This window comes from Coenobita brevimanus, chromosome 63 (assembly GCF_032717465.1).
Source record: "Coenobita brevimanus isolate Jiangsu-jjx chromosome 63, ASM3271746v2, whole genome shotgun sequence".
Classification (NCBI taxonomy): Eukaryota; Metazoa; Arthropoda; class Malacostraca; order Decapoda; family Coenobitidae; genus Coenobita; species Coenobita brevimanus.
The window spans coordinates 28,078,277-28,099,981 of record NC_137016.1 but is presented as its reverse complement, the minus strand read 5'-3'; the positions used below and the strand labels follow the sequence as shown (position 1 = coordinate 28,099,981).

At 45.0% G+C, this 21,705-nt stretch overlaps 1 protein-coding gene across 1 annotated transcript in view; it reads right to left on the bottom strand.

Moving 5' to 3' along the window:
- Window positions 1–21,705, bottom strand: part of PIG-N (Phosphatidylinositol glycan anchor biosynthesis class N) — a 216,271-nt gene that overhangs the window by 66,099 nt on the left and 128,467 nt on the right. Inside the window, exons 8-9 of the mRNA XM_080276011.1 lie at window positions 7,412–7,538; window positions 6,589–6,764 (exon numbers count right to left, since the gene is read on the bottom strand). Of these exons, the coding sequence (XP_080132137.1) occupies window positions 6,589–6,764; window positions 7,412–7,538 (303 nt within the window). The remainder of the gene's footprint in view (window positions 1–6,588; window positions 6,765–7,411; window positions 7,539–21,705) is intronic.

Below are 21,705 nucleotides of genomic sequence, written 5' to 3'. Positions count from 1 at the left end.
CAGCAGGGAAGGAAGGTTGTTGGCACACTGAAAGCAGTGATGAGAAATAGGGAGGTGAGTATGGAAGTTAAGAAGTCACTGCATGACGGTATTGTGATCCCTACCCTGACGTATGGAAGCGAGGCGTGGACCTTGCAAGAGGGGAACAAGTCAAGAGTGAGAGCAGTGGAAATGAGTTACTTGAGAGGAGCATGTGGAGTGACATGGAGGGACAGGTTGACGAATGAAGTGAAGGAACGTTGTGGGGTAAATGTGGATGTGGTTGAAAAGATTAGGAGAAATACACCGAGGTGGTTTGAACATGTGGAGAGGATGGAGAATGGAAGACTGACTAAGAGGGTGTATGTAGGTGAGGTGGAGGGAGGGAGAGGGAGGGGTAGACCGAGGATGAGGTGGAGGGATGGAGTTGAGAGGTACGAAGATATGAGGGAGGGGGGGGTAAGTTGGGGGGAGGGGAGTCAAATGGTGGGTGACAGAGTGACTTGGAGGCGTTTTGTCTGTGGCCACCCTTTGCGGGATTAGGGCGTCGGGCTATAGATAGATAGATAGATATATATATATATATATATATATATATATATATATATATATATATTCCATTGGAGCCCAGTGTCCGGAGTATCGGACAGAACTGGGATTTTTCCAGTCTTTATAAAGTAGGGAACCCCCAGGTAGGGACCTATGAGCTTCGCGACTATGAGCCGATAGGCGGAGGGCAGTACGCTTAGTATCCTCCCAGCGCAATGCCTCACCCAGCACCCCTGGGGTCCAATGGGATAATGACTGGCAAACCTATCAGTCTCTTTAACCCACTGGAGCCCAGTGTCCAAAGTATTGGACAGAACTGGGATTTTTTCAGTCTTTATAAAGTAGGGAACCCCCAGGTAGGGAACTATGAGCTTCGCGACTATGAGCCAATAGGCGGAGGGCGGTACGCTTAATACCCTCTCTGCGCAATGCCTCGCCCAGCACCCCCGGGATCCAATGGGATATATATACAGTATATTATGTGGTAGGTGGGGGCGCTCACCATCCACTCACTCAATGTAGTGCTGCTCTCGGGTGTCTGCCCTTTCCTCTCTTCCATCCTTCTTTCTTTCCATCCACTTCCGTCTTTCCTTCCTTCATTCTTTCCTTGTTCTTCTGCCTATGGGTGACTTTACACTCCCTCTTGTGTCTTTCCTTCATTCTTTCCTTTTCCTTCTGCCTGTGGATGACTCTACACTGACTGACAAGCCAAATGGTTTCCTGTACACCAGAAAACCATTTACTACGCTGGGTGGTAACCATATAGCCAAATTTTGGCACCTGGTGGTGTAGTGGGTAATTATTGTGCTCCAATCGCATTGAGCCGGTGAAGGTTTATATCCAAGGGGTGGTTGAGGTTGATTGCTCATGTAATGCCACCCAGGGATTAGTGAGGCTGGTCACTCTCATCTTAAATGTCGAGACCAACTGCCTAGCCCCGGGCTCCTATGCTGCTCATGGGGCAATGTAGGACTGGATGATAGATGTATATATATATATATATATATATATATGGGGTGGTACTACTACTCTGCGGCCAGGTTGTGTTAGGAAGAATACTGCTCTCGGGTGTCTGCCCTAATGATGGGAGATCTGAATGCTAGAGTGGGAAATGTAGCAGTTGAAGGTGTAGTTGGTATGCATGGTGTGCCTGGAAGAAATGAAAATGGGGAACGAATGATAGCGATGTGTGTTGAGCAAGAGATGGTGATTGGGAATACGCTGTTTGAGAAGAAAGATATTTATAAGTATACATGGGTGAGACAGGAGGGTGGAAGGGTTGTTGATAGAGCCTTGATGGACTATGTGGTTGTGTCTAGGAATGTAATAGGAAGATTGTTGGATGTGAGAGTTCTGAGAGGGGAGGGTGGAGGTATGTCTGACCACTACCTGGTGGAGGGAAAGTTAAGAGTAGGAAAGAGATGGATGAGAGCTAGGAGGGTTAGGTGTGGCAGGGAGGTTTTGAAAGTGAGTGAGTTGGATAAAAGAGAGAAAAAGATAGAGTATCAGGAGAAATTGAAAGATGAGTGGAACGCAGTGAAAGATCGGGAAAATGGCAGCGTGGAGGAGGAATGGCAGTTGTTTAAGAGTGCTGTGGTGGGGCATGCAGAAGAGGTGTGTGGTGTGAGACGTGTGGGTGGTGGCGAAGAATAGGAAGTGAATGGTGGTGCGAGGAAGTAAGTATGGCTGTGGCTGAGAAGAGACGTGCATATGAAGTGTGGCTGCAGAGGAAGGATGAGATGTCATATGAAAGGTATAAGGAGAAGAGGAATAGAGCGAGAAGGGCTGTGCGTGATGCTAAAGTGGCAGCAGATGAGAGGTGGGGTAGGCGGCTGACAGAGAATTTTCAGCAGAATAAGAAAATGTTTTGGAAGGAGGTGAAAAGGGTGCGAAAGGGAGAGTCTGGGAAGGAAGAACGAGTAAAATCAGAGGATGGAAGGATGTTAATTGAGATGGATGCAGTAAGGAAGAGATGGGCAGAGTATTTTGAAAGATTGTTAAATGTAGAGGAGGAAAGGGTGGCTGAGATTGTGGCGGATGGAAGGGTGCAAGGTATAAATGTGTTGGGAGAGTTGAATGATTCCTTGATCACGAAGGAGGAAGTGGAGAAGGCAGTAAAGGAGATGAAAACAGGGAAAGCTGCAGGTATGGATGGGTGTGCTGTGGAATGCCTGAAGGGTGGTGGAGTGACTATTGTTGACTGGTTAGGAAGATTGTTGAATGTGTGCTTTGAGAAAGGTATGGTGCCAATTGACTGGGCAAGTGCTTGTGTGGTCCCGTTGTATAAAGGCAAGGGTGATAAGTATGAATGTACTAGCTTTAGGGGTATAAGTCTGTTGAGTGTTGTAGGTAAGGTGTATGGTAGAGTGTTAATTATGAGAGTTAGAGAGGGTACAGAGGGAGTGATTAGTGATGAGCAGTGTGGCTTTAGGAGAGGGAGGGGATGCGTTAATCAGGTGTTTGCTGTGAGACAAGTGTGTGAAAAGTATTTAGCGAAAGGCAAGGATGTGTTTTGGGCATTTATGGATTTAGAGAAAGCGTATGATAGAATTGATAGGGGAGGCTTTGTGGACTGTTTTAAGATTGTATGGACTTGATGGTAGGTTACTAAAAGGGGTGAAAAGTTTTTATGTAAATAGTAGAGCGTGTGTAAGAGTGGGAAATGCTGTGAGTGATTGGTTTCCCGTGAGAGTGGGGCTGCGACAGGGATGTGTGATGTCGCCTTGGTTGTTTAATATTTACATGGATGGTGTTGTAAGGGAGGTGAATGCAAGAGTTTTAGGTGGTCTGAGTCTGGTAAATGTTGATGGAGGAGAGTGGAATCTGAAGCAGCTGCTGTTTGCAGATGATACTGCACTGGTGACTGATTCAGAGGAGAGATTGAGACAGTTGGTAGAGGAGTTTGGAAGGGTGTGTGAAAGGAGGAAATTGAAAGTAAATGAGAATAAGAGTAAAGTGATGAAGTGTACGAGGTTGATAGATGGTAGGGGGATGAATATAGTTTTGAATGGTGAGTTGCTTGAGGAGGTAGATTGTTTTAAATATCTAGGGTCACATGTTGCTGTGGATGGAAGAATAGATGCAGAAGTGAAGTTTAGAATAAATGAAGTAGGAAAGGTGCTGGGAGGAATGAAAAAAGTGTTTAAATGTCGTTCGCTTAGAATGGATGTAAAGAGAAGGCTGTATGAGGGTGTTGTGGTACCGACTGCATTATATGGGGCTGAAACATGGAATATGGGTGTAGCAGAGAGGAAAAGTTTGAATGTAATGGAGATGAGATGTCTGAGGAGTATGTGGGGAGTGACGCGTATGGATCGGGTGCGAAATGATGAAGTGCGAAGGAGAACTGGAGTTGTTCGGGAGATGGCTGGCAGAGTTGAGCAGAGGGTGTTGCAATGGTTTGGGCATATGGAGAGAATGGATAATGAGCGATTGGTGAAAAAGATAACTAGATCTGATGTGAGAGGTGTAAGGCTGAGAGGAAGACCACGAATAGGATGGATGGACAGTGTGAAGAGAGCGCTGGATGCGAGAGGGATGTCTGTTGAGCAAGGAAGAGTGGCTGTGCGTGACAGAAATAAATGGAGAGAAATTGTGAATGAATAAGTGATGACGCAGCCCTGAGGGGATATTCTCCCGCATTTGGTCTGATCAGCTAGTCAGGTCAGGTGCGGGTAAGGGGATGGGTCTGTTATGATGTGGCAGGGGTAAACCAGTTCTGCTGTCGGGCCCTGCTGCGGATGTCACTGATTGCATTGCCCAGTTGACCCTTGTGCGGTGTGGTGCGGTGAGGATCTGTCCGTTCTCCCCTTTGGGGCTAAGATGCGAATGAATGTGTTTGAATGGATGAGTAAATGGAGAGTGAGTCATCCTGTCTCGGCTACCTCCCTTTCCTTGGGGGAAGCAGCCTAGGTATATAGATAGATAGATATATATATATATATATATATATATATATATATATCAATCATCATCATCATCATCATAAATATATATATTGTACAGTTCATCCCAACTGTAACTGAAATTCTAGTACACGAAACCCCTAGTGCGCGAGGACCTGTTTTTAAAATTTACTAACCAGTATACGTGAGTCACACCCACACAATGCGAGGCGCAGGAAAAAACTGCCCAAAACCAGTGTTTTCCGATGTGAACCCCGAGAACGACACCCACCTAATGGAGAGTGATTTGCCGATGCCCAGGATTAGTTGAACCCTGTGTGCCCTGAACAGATTCAAGGAGGAATTTGAGACATGGAACTGTGCCAGCAACGAATGGAAGAGGTTCTGAGTTCACCAGACAGAACCTTCCACTACTACATGGAGAAGCACTATCAAGAAATTAACAGGAGGAAACAAACCCTCATCACCTGTTACATTCAGCGGCCATCACAAATTCAGGAACCCAAGGAAGTAGTGCCTTCTTCTGCAGAGCCAACTCCTGGGGAGGACCTAGAGGATGAGGTTATGTCAATGGTGTCATCAATAGACTTTGAAGGATTCAGGGAGGAAGTGAGTGAGGTGGCTCATGAAAGTGTTGATGAGGAGGTTGGTGAGGTGGGTGGTGCAGCTGGTGGTGCATCAGGTGGTGCGCCCGTGCACACTAAGTGCCTCACCCTGCCTCGGAACCCTTTCTTACGTCCATCATGCCTGTCATCCTCCTTGAATAAGGTGAGCAGCCATATTCTTGTTACTTCAGTTATATCTTAAGTCTATCTATATATCTATAGCCCAATGCCCTAATCCCACAAATGGTGGCTGCAGACAAAACACCTCCAAGTCGCTCTGTCACCCACCACTTGACTACTCTCCCCCCAACTCACTCCCCCCTCCCTCATATACCTCTCAACTCCATCCCTCCACTTCATCCTCGGTCTACCCCTCCCTCTCCTTCCCTCCACCTCACCTACATACACCCTCTTGGTCAGTCTTTCATTCTCCATTCTCTCCACATGTCCAAACCACTTCATTCCTCTCAAACGCCATAACTTTACTCTTGTTTACATTAACTTTCAGATTCCTCTTCCTACACTCTGTCCCAAATTCATTCACCAAACCTTGCAACTCCCATTCATCTTCACTCAATAATACTGTATCATCAGCAAACAAAAACACCGGAATCCTCCAAATCTCACCTTCATTCATCAGAGCCAGCCCCACATCCACTGCCCTACCTTGCACCTCCTTTACAATGCCATCCATGTATATATTAAACAGCCATGGAGACATTACACAACCCTGTTTCAGTCCCACATTGAGATCAAAGAACTCACTCAGCTCACCAACCACTCGCACTGTAGCCCTTGCTCTTTCGTACATAGCCTTCGCAGCACTCAACAATTTCCCCTCCACTCCATATATTCTCAATACCTTCTACATCCCTTGTCTATCTATTCTGTCATAAGCTTTCTCCAAATCCATGAAGGCAGCATACACTTTATTTCCCTTCTCTAGATACTTCTTCACTAAACATCTTAGAACAAATATCTGATCTACACACCCTTTTCCCTTCCTATATCTTAAGTACTGTACTGTATATGTCTTTGATATTTTCTCTCAAACAGGTCAAAAAGGTCACTGATAGGGGGGAGGTGCCACCCATATGTTAATTTTCCCATTAGTTTATGTATTCCTAGTGTGTGAAATCCTAGTACGCGAGCATGTCTGCCACCCATATAGCCGCGCTTTAGGGGGATGTACTGTATATATATATATATGAGAGAAAGAGAGAGATTCCAATAACAGTTACCCAGATATATAGAATCTAGATGCTTGATAGCCTTCAAGTATCTATCTCCTGAAAATCTGATTGTGTTGAAATCCTCATTCTCACTACAGATGGTTGTATACATGAAGGGCTCTGCCTCTGCCCTTAATGTTTGCTTCACAACCTCCTAACAGCCATCAAGGAATCAACCAATTCTTCAGTAACTCATATAATAATATCAACAGTAACTCATATAATAATATCAACAGATATCTGTTCAGTGAATGGCTACAAACTACTCTTTCACTGACTACTCACTCAAATTTCTGTATCAGTTCCTCTCTTACCCACCAGAATTTCAATGCCGATGAAGATGAAAAGGAGCCTAATGGCAACTTCCCAAACCATGTTGAAGGATGATATAAGAAGGCAAGCAACACGCAGAGGGCCTGAGGATCGATGTACTAGCCACCATACACACACTGGGCTTAGCAGGTACAAGTAGTGTGGCCATGGACGACCTTCACCTGCCAAGAGAACAAATAATCACTTATTGCTTCTCTCTGTTGTGTCCTCAGGCTCATCTGGACTTGAATCCAGTGGGCTGCAAGCTTAGGCTGCCTTTTTCACTTACTCCACCATCCTCATTCTGGGAGATGGAGAAAGAGCTGAGAGGTGTCTGCATAATCAGCCCTGCTACTTGAGTATATCAATGCCACCATGTGAAGGCACCCATTTCCAGTAACTGAAATTTTAGTGAAGGACAGTCATAAAAGGTAGCAAGGAATCGAGAAACTGAGCACAATTAACACTCAGCTTACAAAAGCACACAATTGCCTCACATGAACTTTAGATGCTCTTATACCATTACTGGTTAACAGAATAAAGAATAAAATAGTTAAACAATCAAGTGACATAAAACTAAATGTCCATAATCAATGACACAGTATGAAAAGTTCATGGCTTTCTACTACAGTAAAGCACTACATTAAGTAATGATATACTTACTCTCTGGACTTTAATGAACTTTTAACATTTTGATAACTTCTTATATAAATATTAATGTGGGTTTTCTACTTTATATCTGCTGTCACATTAATGTTACTTTGTCCACAGATTATATCTGTCATACAACATTTCGATGATATGAGAAGCAAAAATAATAACCACTTACCTAAAAGCCTGAGAAGGTTGGTGGTACCCCAAATAACAAGGATCACTACGGATAAACGAGATGATGAACGCCACACCCTCCGCCCTTCAATGGTACCACCTGCCATCCTCACCACACCACTATGATCCTGTGAGCACAAACTACTCCATAACCATCATCATTATCAAGTCAGTTCTAATTCCCACCAATGCAAAACACAAACTATCACACATGCTCTGTGATACAGGCCATACAATTATTTATGTACAGTAGACTCTCACTACAGTGAACCTCGACATAGCAGATTTTGGATTGAATGGATACCTCAGAGCCTACTGAACTTTCGTCAGCTATAACAAACAATGGCTGATGAATGGGGTGCATCATGTGGCCCTTCTGAATGCCTCTGAGACCACCACACCGTTTTTCTATTATAACAAACAATGGCTGATAAATGGGGCACAAAGGCAGCGCTTCTGAACTGCTTCCCACAAGCAGGGTGACTTGCAGTACAGTTGCCAAAGTTGGCGGCAATTTTTCCCACCCAACTGTGCTAGGCTGGAGATCTGCTGGTAGGAATAGGTGACAAGCTGGGGACTTGGGGGCTACTTATGAAAGGACTGGATGGGACTAAAGTCTGTGGATAAACTGTATTGCATGTGATCAGCCCTAGACTTGCTGCGCTTTTCATAGCGTTCAGACAACCAAGTTCGAGTCTCATGCCTCGACTTTGCTAAGTGTTTTTCCACTGTGACTGTGAAGAATGGCTTCTAGTATGAAATCTCTCATTACCTGTTCTTCTAGGGAAGCCAAAAGGCAAGAAGACTGAGGTGACTGAAGCCCATGAGAGAGGCATGAGCAGGGCCGAAGTCATGCAAAAGTATGAGCTGAAGAAGATGATCATCATGACATCCTAAAGGCTAGAGATAAAACAAAGGAAGCAATTAAGAAAATGGAAAGCAGGAAGAGGGAGTAGTGTGTGTGTTCAGGTCTAAAAGTTGCCACACGAGAAGCTGGACACAGCTATGTACCTGTATAAATGATACACACAGAAGCAAGCCAAGGCTATCCCTGTTCGTGGCCTGGACATTCAACATACAGCACAGAAGCCTGCTGCATACCTAGGAATTGAAGATTTCAAGTGTAGTGATGGCTGGCTGTGGAAGTTCAGGAGGAACCATGGCATTGTTCACCCCTAAACGACCGGCATCGGAATGTTTTGATATACACTCTGGCGGGGCATAATTGGCGGGTGCGATATGGGGGGGTGTTGTGGGGGGTGGTGGTGGTGTGTGTGGGGGGATTGTGCGGTGGTGCAGGGAGGGGGGCTGGGTGTTTGGGGAAGGTGGGAGTGGAGGGATGATGGGTGGGGGGTGGGAAGTGGGGGGTGGGGAGGGAGATGGGGGGATAAAGGGTGAGGGTGGTGGTGGGCATTGGAGGGGTTGGGTGGTTTGGGATGTGTGGAGGGTTTGGGGTGTGGGAGTGTGGGGGGTGTGGGGGCAGGGGAGGGTAGGGAGTAGGAGGTTGGGGGTGGTGAGGGCAGGGGCTGGGCAGTAGGGGGTGGGGGTAGGGGCTGGGCAGTAGGGGATGGGGGGATGGTAGGGGGTGGTGGGGGGATGGTGGGGGAGTGATTGGGGTATGGGGAGTTGTGGGGAGAGTGGGGGTTTGGGGTGGTAGGGGGCAGTGAGGGAGCTGAGGGGGCAGTAGGAGGGAGTTAGGGGACAGTGGGGGTTTGGGGGTTGGATGGTGGGGGGTGGTGGGGGGATGGCAGAGGGGTCGGGGTGGTTGGGTGAGGGTGGGGATGGATGGGTGTGGTATGTGGGTGTGGTGGTAGGGGAGTGGGGTGGGAGGGTGTGACCGCATGTGCGGACACCCACCTTTTTGGCCCTAGTACCCTTGGACGGCATATGCAGACACCCGTCTTTTAGGGGTGCTGCTGTTGATGCTTTGGAGCTGCTTATTCGGCGACTTCAGAAGCTGATGGAGAAAAACAGAGCCTGCAAGAGTTCCAAATTTACAATGTGGTAGAAACTGGGCTCTTTCACATGCTCTTCCCCAAAACATCCAAGTTTCCAAAGATACTGGCAGCACTCCTGGACATAAAACAAAGAAGCCGCTCTCCATTCTGAGCTGTGCTAATGCTCATGGCTCTCATCACCTACGGTCAGTCATAACAGCTAAGAGCGAGTGGTCCAGGCCACTCAAGGACATCACAGCCAAGCTTCCTGTGGAGTACCAAGGGAACAAGTCTGCTTGGTTTACCCAGGATATCATTAATGAAGAGTTCCACCACAGCTCAGACCCTTCAATGAGGCAACACCAAAAAAGGTATGGCATCGGTTCTGACAAGACGAAGGAAATGCTGTTCCTGGACAATGCCCCAGCCCATTATTCCTTAACCAAGCTGTGCAGCAATGACGTAAGAATCAAGGCCATGTTCCTGCCACCAAACATCACTACCATGATCCAGCCCTTTGACCAGGGAGTCATAGACAGTGCCAGAAGGCACTACAGACACCTATACCTGCAACTGTGCCTTGTTGTGACTGAGGATGGGAGGGACCTGGCTAACAATAAGGACACCAGAGGCAGGAAAACCCTGCAGAATTACAAGAGTTACACCATAAAAAATGCCATCTTCATATGGACAGAGGTGTGGAACAAAGTGCCACTTTTGCCAAGCTGAAAAATGGGTGGTGTAGACTCTAAAAAGACTCCAGCACCACAGCATGATTTTGAGGGGTTTAAGCCACTGAGGATGACAGAAATGTTGTCAGCTACAGGGCAGAGGAATCTTGTTAAGAAGAAGCTGAAAGACTGACTGGATGAGGATGCTGGTGTGCCTGGCTACCACCACCAGACAGATGAGGAGATTGTGGCAGATCCACTGGAAGACAGGACAACAGCAATGGATGAAGACAAAGAGGAGGAGGAGGAAGGGGAGGCACCTGGACCATCTCTAGCTGCAGGCATTGATGATTCTGACACTATCCTGACCATCATAGACAGTGTTGGAGGATCTCTCGCCCAACATTTTGAGATCATGTGGCTCATCAGGCTGGAGTTAATGTAGCAGCAGCAGCCAAGGGAGATCCAGTCCAAGATATCCCAGTTTTTCAAGTCTGTGTCCTCTCCTGATGCCAAGAGGCTCCACACAGCATCAGAGACCTCCACTGTGTCTGTAGCATCCACCTTCTCAGCCAGTCTCCACACAGTCTCAGCATCTAGCACTACACCCTCCAAGACCCCAACCCTCAGCATCTCAGGCCTCTATATACCAGACATGATACCAGAGCCATCAGAAGTCCTCTTTGCCAAAAGTGATGAAGTGCACTGCCTACAACATGAGTGGCAGTGTAAGCGATGTACAGCCATCTAAACAAGGTCTGTCCAAAAAGAAAATAAACTTTCCAAAAAACAAATTTATTGCTTTACCTAATAATAATAATAATAATAATAATAATCTGGCCTTTTCTTTCTCAAAAGCGCCAGTTCTTCCTTTTGCGAATTCACCAGCGCTCGACACACATACATTATTTTTACAATTACAAGAATTGTAACATTTCTTGTATATAATAAAAGCTACATCATATATACATGAAAGTGGCAATAATTAAACCCTATAATCACCCGTCATAGCACCTCTCTCCAGGTCATGGCATTTTGAAAAAAGAAAGGCTTTCAGCTGTCTCTTAAAGGATTCAACAGTAGAGAGTTGTCTTATGGACAATGGCAATCTGTTATATAATCTAGGGGCTCTATATGCAAAAGAACGATCAGAGAAAGATGACTGGTGAATGGCTCCTGCCTCATCAAGACGCAAAAAAGCATTTTCACTGCGTAACATCACACCCGGGCATGTTGATGGGTCTTTTAACAATTCAGCAAGATACTTCGGTTCACCAAACTTTAGAACCTTGAATGTAATAAGACACAGTTTAAATTCAATTCTAGCCTTTACTGGTAACCAATGCAACTCAATCACAAACAGGGTAGTTGAGGTTCTCGGGGGGAGACCAAAGATAACCCGTGCCGCCCTGTTCAACACAGACTGAACTTTTGTTAGTATATTATTTGGAAGACCAACCCACAGTGAATTACAATAATCAACACGAGACAAGACCACTGCATGGACCAATGTTAAGAGGCACCGTCTATTCAGGAATATTCTAGTACAGATTTCTGATATGCAAATTACACCCTCTTACAACCCGATTAATATGTTCTTTGTAATTTAACTTAGAATTAAAATAAATACCCAGATTTTGAACAGAACTCACTGGATCAAGCTGTGACACGCCAATGTTCAAAGCCAGGGCACTGTCAGTGTCATCACCCCTTCTGTTTCCTTTGATGATGATGGTCTCAGTTTTACCATCATTCAGCTTAAGTTTCCTCTTAGCCATCCAAATCTTAATATCAGACATTAGAGATTCAAACTTTGTCTTAGTATCGTTGATATCTGACATCTTAACATAGAGCTGGGTGTCATCAGCATAAAAATGATAGGACACATCATGTGCATCAAGTAGAGACGATAAACTACTTGTGTAGATAGTAAATAGAATTGGACCCAAAACTGATCCTTGAAGGACTCCAAATAGAAGAGGAGCAGAATCAGAGCTAGCGTAATCAACAACCACTCTCCGAGATCTGTCCGACAGATACGACTTAAGGAGCAACAGGGCACTATCGCAAATGCCATAAAAATACAGATCATCCAACAATAGTTTATGATCTACTGTATCAATAGCTGCAGACAGATCCAACAGAACTAGGAGAGATGACATCCACTACACATGTTTGCCACCAAGTCACTCTGAATCCTTGTCAGTGCAGTTTCAGTTGAATGGTATTTTCTGTATGCTGACTGAACAACGGGAACAACTCTGTTGTGTTAAAGTAGTGGTAAGAGTTGATCGAGTATGGAACACTCAATAATCTTGGATAAAAAAGACGATAATTTGTCATGCTCTCGACACTAAGGCCAGGTTTCTTAATTAGGGGCCTAACCAAAGCACGTTTCTCAGACTGCACAAAATTACTTTCTAAGAAGCATCTATTTATTATGTTGCAGATAAAGTCTGCAGCGTGCTCATACACATCATGCAATTGTGACATGTTACACGGATCGAGTGAGCAAAATGTTTTATTAAGTTCTCTGATGTAACATTTGACTTTGTTTACATCCAGCGGATGAAATGTTGAAAGCAAATGATCCCCAGTGCACCGTGGCTGGAAGTCAACTGAGTACGCTTCACTAGGAGAACTGCTGTCTAAATCACTTCTCATGTGAGATATCTTACTTGTAAAAAATGAAGCAAAATCAGAAGCCAACTGGGCATCAGATACAGAAGTTGGTTTAACAATTGCATTCCTCCGACCAACCAAATTGTTCACAACTGCAGACAGTTTTTTTTATCACCACCACATGAATCAACTTTATTTTGATAATACCTAGCCTTTTGGGCTTTTACAGTGTGAACGACTGCTCTTCTCGCAAAAACATAACGCAAACGAGTTACTTTGGTCCGCTGCAAGCGCCACTCACGTTCTGCCCTTCTACGTTGTCTACGCAAAGAATTAACGGATGGACCATACCATGGAGAATTATCACGTACAGTGATTGTTTTTACTACCTCAGGACAATAATGGTAAAAAACTGACCTGAGCTCGTTGCTGTAAATATCAACCAATTCACCAGAAGAAAGACTTGAAGAATTGATGGAGTTTAAATGCTGATCAATTTCAAAACACATCAACTGACGATCAACATTGTTGTAATTTCTGAACTTGATGACCTTTTCATATGAAGGGGATTTCGGGACATCAAAACTAAGAGTGATCAGAGCATGATCAGAGATAAGGGGGTCAAATAAGTCAACCTCCACATCTGATACACACCTGCAACCAACAGGGGACAAGATCAAGTCAAGGACATGTCCTGAGACATGAGTTGGATTACTCACATGATTGAAAAAATTGTTCTGGGTGATAAATTCAAGGAATTCTGAAGAAAATGGTTTTGACTCTGGACTGTCAACCATATCTATCTATCTAGACGCCTCAATCCTGTTTGGGGTGGCCACAAACAAATCGCCTCCAAGTCGCCCTGTCCCCCGCCATTTCACTGCCCTGCTCCCAACTCACACCCACCTCTCTCATATACCTCTCCACCTCATCCCTCCATCTCATCCTCGGCCTCCCCCTCCCTCTTCCCCCCTCCACCTCACTCACATACACTCTCTTCGTCAGTCTTTCACCCTCCATCCTCTCCACATGGCCAAACCACCTCAGTGTGTTCCTCATAACGCTTCCTATCACATCCACATCAACACCACAACGCTCCTTTATATCCTCATTCGTCAGCCTGTCTCTCCATGTGACTCCACAGGCTCCTCTTAAATAACTCATTTCCACTGCTCTCACTCTGGACTTGTGTCCTTCCAACAACGTCCAAGCTTCACTTCCGTACGTTAGAGTTTGTATTACAATACTGTCATGTAGTAACTTTTTCACTTCCATGCTCACTTCCCTGTTTCTTATCATTGCTTTCAAAGAACCAGCAACCTTTCTTCCCTGCTGTACCCTTTCAAGCACTTCACCCTCCAAACCTCCATCCTTAATCATCACACCACCCAAGTACTTAAATGTACTCACATTTTCCAATTCCTCACCATCCAACCTCGCTGTACATTCACTGACTTCACCTCTCTCAGAGACCATCACTTTACTCTTCCCTACATTCACCTTTAGATTCTGTTTCTTACACACTCTCCCAAACTCATCCACCAAGCCTTGCAGCTCCCCTACGTCTTCACTCAACAACACAGTATCATCTGCAAACAACAGTACAGGGAGTTTCCAAACACTATCCTCTCTCACCAGGGCCACTCCAACATCCACTACCCTACCTTGTACCTCTTTTATTACCCCATCCATGTACAGATTGAACAACCATGGAGACATGACACATCCCTGTTTCAAACCAACTTTCAAAGAGAAAAATTCACTTAGTTCACCATCCACACACACTGCAGCCTTCGCACCATCGTACATACTCTTCACAGCATTCAACAACTTCCCATCTACTCCATATATTCTTAACACTTTCCACAATCCTTGTCTATCCACCCTGTCATATGCTTTCTCCAAATCCATGAAAGCCGCATACAACTTCTTTCCCTTCTCTAGAAACTTTTCCACTAAAGATCTAAGAATGAATATCTGATCTACACAACCTCTTCCCTTCCTAAAGCCTCCCTGTTCTTCTCCAACTAATTTCTCTGTTCTTTCTCTAACTCTGTCAATAAGTATCCTACCGTACACTTTTCCTATTATACTAAGAAGACAAATGCCCCTATGATTACCACACACTTCTTTTTCCCCTTTTCCTTTGTACAAGGGAATAATTATACCTGACTTCCAATCCTCCGGGACTCTACCTTCCTCCCAGGCCAATCTGCACAACTTCCACATCCATTCTACAACTATCTCTCCCCCATGCATCAGCATTTCACCACGCACTTCATCAATTCCTGGGGCTTTCCCTGATTTAACTTTCTTTATTGCTTCCACAACTTCTATCCTACCGATTTCTTCCTGTCTTCTCACCTCCCTCCTTCTCCCAGCCATTCCCCAGCCACTTATACTCGCATTACTTCCATCCTCTACGTTCAACGATTCCTTAAAGTGTTCTCTCCATCTGCTTACTTTTTCTCCCTTCTCAACTAGTAATCTACCATTTTTATCTTTCACTCCCCTGCTAACTTCACTTCCACCCTGTCTTACTCTTTTCACCCAATAATTGAAATCACCACAAACAAGAAGTCCTCCAGATTTAAGAGAAAACCCTTCCAGAAACTGCCCAAACTCCTCCATAAAACCTCGATCTCTGCCTGGATGACCTGGTCGATAGACAATTGCAATTCTAATTGTATTCTGATGGAAATTTATTAATACTTCCATAAATTCAAATGAAGATGCGGTCAGGTCTGAGTCAATGAGAGAAACGTTTGCAAGTGCTGCCGAGTAGATGAGTGCTACGCCTCCTCCCAGTTAGTCAGCAGCAGGCCTGGGAATACTAATAATATAATGTGCCTTAGGCAAAGCTTTATGAATAATATCAATATCAGACTCATACAACCAGGTTTCAGTCAAGTACAAAATGTCAAGCTCGTGCTGATTTAGAGTTTCATTAATATGGTCTTTCTTATTACGGATGGAACGAATATTTAAAAGACCCATCCTTAACTGGTTCAAGAGGGACGTAGTCAGTTTTTTGAATAGTCAAAATTGGTGTTTTCAATCAATCTATTCCTATGAGAAATCATAATTGGACATTCTCTACTTGATGCAAAATGGGCAACCGACTGTGACTTTGAATTAGCATCTTGATGTCTTAAAGAAAAGCAGTTGATGCATTTGGGAGAATTTCTGTTACTACAGTCCTTAGATTTATGGGCTCCAGCACAAATACTCCCTCAGTATCCCTGTTTGTCGTACGAGGCGACTAAAAGGGTTGGTGGTGGGTTAGTGCCCCACCCCGTAAAAAGAACTAACTAAAAAAGCAAATAAAGCTCCTCGGACCCGGACGGACCATACGTTGACGACTAAGGAACGGACAAAGGACATTCTTAGGGTGGGAACGTGGAATGTGAGAGAAGTGAATGATGAAGTGAAAGAGAGAGAGATTGTTCAGGTCCTTGAGGATGCAAAAGTGGATATATGTGGATTGACTGAAACTAAATGGCAAGGTGAAAGGGTGAGAGAATGGGAATATGGTTTAGGTGTATGTGCGGGAGTCAATGAAAATGAGAGGCAAGAGAGGGAGTATGTCTGATGATAAGTATGAAGTGGAAGGAGAATATAAGAGAGTATGGAACAGTGAGTGCAAGGATTGTATGGGTGAGGATGACAGTAGGTATAAAGCGTGGGCGACTGTATGTGAGTATGCCCCGACAGAGGATTGAGTGGCAAGAGTGAAAGATGAGTTTTGGGCGAGTGTAGAAGCGTGTATGGACAAGTTTGAGAGAAGCGAGAGAGTGCTGTTGATTGGAGACATAAATGGCAAAGTTGGGAATGTACGAGCGGATGGAGTGGTTGGTCAGTGGGGTGTGCCAGCTGACGTAGATGGGAATGGAAGTTCTTTGGTGGACATCTGTGCTTGTAAGGGGTTGGCAATAGCCAACACCTACTTTCGGCATAAGATGATCCACCGGTATACATGGAGAGTAATGAGGAGGATGGATGGTGAACTTGTTCAACGAAAGGCAATGATAGATTACGTGTATGTGGATGAGCGAATGAGAAGACAAGTGTTGGATGCAAGAGTGTGGAGAGGGTGGGGGAATGGAGTTTCAGACCATCACTTAGTGATGGCCAAGGAAGAGCTGCAAAGAAAGTGGTTGAGGAGACGAAGGGGAAGACAAGAGGAAGCAGCTCCTGTGAGAAGAGTGGAGAAATTGCAAGATAGTGAGAAAATGACAGAGTATAAGAGCATAGTGGAAAGAAAGATTGGGAAGGTATCAGCTACAGCAGATGGAAGGGGTGGAAGACGTATGTAAGATATTCACGGAAGAGATAGGCGCAGCGTGTGAGGTGGTTTGTGGAGTGAGGAGGAGATGCAAGGGACAGCATGGTGGAATGATGAGGTGAAACGAGCTGTGGAACAAAAGAAGAAGGCATATAGTGAATGGTTAGCGAGTAGAGGTACGGGAGAAGATGAGAGAGAGAAGAGAGGGGTATATGTGAGCAGGAGAAGGGAGGTTAAGAGACTGGTGAAGGAGAGTAAAAAGAAAGTGGATGAATAGTTTAGGAGGAATCTGAGTGTGAAATGGAGGGAGAGTAAGAAATTGTTTTGGAAGGAGGTAAAGAAAGTAAGGCAGTGTGAAAGGGGAAATAGTAGGGGAGTGAAAGATAGGAATAATAGATTGTTGGTGGAGAAGAGAGAGAAATTGAGGAGATGGAAGGAGCACTTTGAGGATTTGTTGAATGTAGAGAGTGAGAGCAGCGCGAGTATAAGTGGTTGGGGAATGGCTGGGAGAAGAAGAGATGAGAGGAGGGAGGAAGAGATCAGTAGAGAGGAAGTAGTGGAAGCGATGAAGAAGATTAAGTTGGGAAAGGCCACAGGAATTGATGGAGTGTGTGGTGAAATGCTTAGGTATGGGGGTGAGATTGTTGTGGAGTGGATATGGAAGTTGTGTAGATTAGCTTGGGAAGAGGGAAGGGTTCCAGAGGACTGGAAATCAGGTATAATTGTTCCTTTATACAAAGGAAAAGAGGAGAGAGAAGTATGTGGTAACCATAGGGGTATTTGCCTTCTTAGTGTGACTGGTAAAATATATGGTAGAATACTCATTGATAGGGTTAGGCATATGACAGAGGAGCTAGTTGGAGAAGAACAAGGGGGATTTAGGAAGGGAAAAGGGTGTGTAGATCAGATATTTGTTCTAAGATGTTTAGTGGAGAAGTATCTAGAGAAGGGAAGGAAAGTGTACGCTGCCTTCATGGACTTGGAGAAAGCTTATGACAGAATAGATAGGCAAGGTATGTGGAAGGTATTAAGAATATATGGAGTGGAGGGGAAATTGTTGAGTGCTGTGAAGAGTATGTACGAGGGAGCTACGGCTACGGTGCGAGTGGAAGGTGAGCTGAGTGAGTTCTTTGACCTCAATGTGGGACTGAAACAGGGTTGTGTGATGTCTCCACACCTGTTTAATATATACATGGATGGAGTTGTAAAGGAGGTGCAGGGTAGGGCAGTAGATGTGGGGGTGGCTCTAATGAATGAGGGTGAGATTTGGAAGCTTCCGGTGTTGCTGTTTGCAGATGATACAGTACTGTTGAGTGAAGATGAATGGGAGTTGCAAGGTTTGGTGAATGAATTTGGGACAGTGTGTAGGAGGAGGAATCTGAAAGTTAATGTAAACAAAAGTAAAGTCATGGTGTTTGAGAGGAATGAAGTCACAGAGTGTGCAGTGAGGTTGGATGGTGAGAATATGGAGAATGTGAGTGCATTCAAGTACTTGGGTAGTGTGATGAGTAAGGATGGAACTTTGAGGGATGAAGTGCGTGAAAGGGTACAGCAGGGAAGGAAGGTTGTTGGCACACTGAAAGCAGTGATGAGAAATAGGGAGGTGAGTATGGAAGTTAAGAAGTCACTGCATGATAGTATTGTGATCCCTACCCTGACGTATGGAAGTGAGGCATGGACCTTGCAAGAGGGGAACAAGTCAAGAGTGAGAGCAGTGGAAATGAGTTACTTGAGAGGAGCATGTGGAGTGACGTGGAGGGACAGGCTGACGAATGAAGTAGTGAAGGAACGCTGTGGGGTGGATGTGGATGTGGTTGAGAAGATTAGGAGAAATACACCGAGGTGGTTTGGACATATGAAGAGAATGGAGAATGACTGACTGACTAAGAGGGTGTATGTAGGTGAGGTGGAGGGAGGGAGAGGTAGAGGTAGACCGAGGATGAGGTGGAGGGATGGAGTTGAGAGGTATATGAGGGGGGGGGGTGAGTTGGGGGGAGGGTAGTCAAATGGTGGGTGACAGAGCGACTTGGAGGCGTTTTGTCTGCGGCCACCCTTTGCGGGATTAAGGCGTCGGGCTATAGATAGATAGATAGATAGACTTTTCCTAGAACATCTCTCAAATATATGACCAAAGCCTTGACAGTGATGACACTGTGTAACCCAGAATCTATCGAAAGCCCGGCATCTTGTAAGATCCACATAGATGTAATTGCCCTGTTCTACAATGGAGGATCTCACCTTTGGCGACATCTTCAAGACAGCAGCTTTGGTGTCATTCCTTGTCCTTGTGAACAGAAGGTCGAGGGTACAACCTCGATCAACGAGCATCTTAATTTTAATGTTTTTTCTCAGAATATTTGGGATGATGCCAGAGTCATCCAAGGAAGAGGAAAGGCCTGTCACGGTCATTTTAGGCAACATTTTCTTTGGCTCTGATATGCAAAAAGTGCCCTCAGAGCCAAAATGATCAGTCAGCACCCCAGTTGCTTCATGCTTGGCCTCAGCTGACGGAAACTTCATTATCAGCCCACCAGCCTTGGTCTTAAGGCAACTATCAACCAGTACCGAGTTAAGTACGCCTCTGATGTCTTCTGGTCCCATCTGATTTGTCAGGGCACCAGCGCCACTCTCTGGTTTCACAATCAGTACATGCTGACTATGAATGGCTTTTTTCTGGCCATGAGCACTGATCTCAATCACGCCCCCAGGCAGATCCTTCCCTCCCCCCACGAGACACCAGCGAACAGCATCTGAAAATGACTTGTCCTGATCTTGCGTGACCGCCATGGGTGATGAGACCTTGGTCTCTAGTGCCTCCAGTCTATTTGATATGTCTCTGATTGCTTGAAAGATCGGCCCAATAACTTTATCTTCAAACTCATTCTTGGTACCTGCAACTAAATCAGACTTGTCTCCTTCAAAATACTCCCCTTCACTGTTCATGCAATGTTCCCAACATCCTTTCCAGTTCTGGAACGCATCCTGGAATGCATTTACAGCGATGGTGCAAGGATGGTTTTCGTAGTAAACTTTCTTCTATCATTTCTATCGTCTGAAATCGGCGACCTTCCAGGAAGAATTTCAACTCTGAGGGAGGGGAGGGGGAAGTCTGTAGGGGCCAAATCCAGAGAGTAGGGCAGCTTGGGGACAACAGTCACCTCATGCTTCGATAAAAAGTCAAGGATAAGAGTGATGTGCAAGCAGGAGCACTGTCATGGTGCAGCATCCAGGATTTGTTTGTCCATGCCTCAGGCATCTTTCTTCACAATGCCTCTCTTAAATGCTTCAGGATGTCCAAGTAAAACTCTTTATTGACTATCCGACCACATGGAACAAACAAATGATGAACAATGCCCTTCTAATAAAAAAAAGACAATCATCACCTTCACATTTCAGTGATTCTGATGTGCTTTTTTTCTTTAATCACAGTGACAATGTGACCTTGCACGCAGGGACACACTGCACATCCACCTAATCATTGTCATTTCTGTAGGTTTGAGCCTGTGAATATCCTCTTCCTTTACTACCCAGGTCTCACTACCATACAGCATCACACTCCTAACACATGCTGCATACAAAGACCCCTTAGCATGTATGGAGCATCCTACCAATGTCAGGAGAGGCAACAGTCCCTGAACTGCTTCCAACCCAAGCCAAGGAGCTGGCTCAAGCCCCACCACCAGCACATAACCTGTCTCCCTAATAATAAAACTCTTACACACAATCAAGAGACTCACTAGCAAGTTCAAACCTTTTCGCTTGACAATCTCCATCTGCTCTCCCGAACACGCCGCACACATAAAATCAGCATTATCTCGCAGTCTACCTCTGATACCACTATATCTCTTGGGCACCTAATTATCACAAACACTGCACAAGATGGAATTACTTCCCACACCCTTGTGGCAAACTGCACATGGCCACTCTCCCTCGTTTTTGAAAGTACCGCCACCAACCCTAGATATCATCACTTTTGCTCTATCTGCATTTACCCTTAAGCCCTTATGCCCCATACCATCTCTCCACTTCCTAAATCTTTCCTCCACCTCCCGTTCATTCTCTGCAATCAATACCAAATCATCAGCATACAACATCTCCCACGGGAGTCCATTTCTAAAGTCACGTGAGAGGGCTTCAAGTACCATTATAAACAACATAGGACTCAAAACTGACCCCTGATGCACACCAACATTCACGGAAAACTCATCACTCAAATCTCCATTCACTCTTACTTGGATGTGAGCACCCACATACATGGCCCTAACCACCCTAACCAGCCACTCCTCCAAGCCAAGCTTTCTCATTGCCCATTTCACCACCTCTCTAGGGACTCTGCCAAAGGTCTTTTCCAAATCAACAAAAACAAAATACAGATCCCTTTTCTTCCCAATATATTTTTCCTGAAGCTGCTGAACAATGAATATGGCATCAGTGGTCCCCCTGCCTGGCATAAACCCAAACTGCATCTTATCAATATTCACTCTTTCTCTAATCATACCTTCTAAAACTCTCCACTACCTTCATTATCTGATCTAAAAGCTTTATACCTCTATAATTTCCTCTTTCCAGGACATCACCCTTCCCTTTATACACATTTACAATTATACTCTTCAACCAATCATCTGGGACAACACACTCATATATAATCATATTTATCAGGTCAGTGACCAACCTCACCCCTATATTTCAACAGTCAACCCAGACACACCTGCTGCCTTTCCCACCTGCATCCTGCCTATTGCCTCACTCACAGTAGCAGCGTCAATCAAAGGCCAAGGGC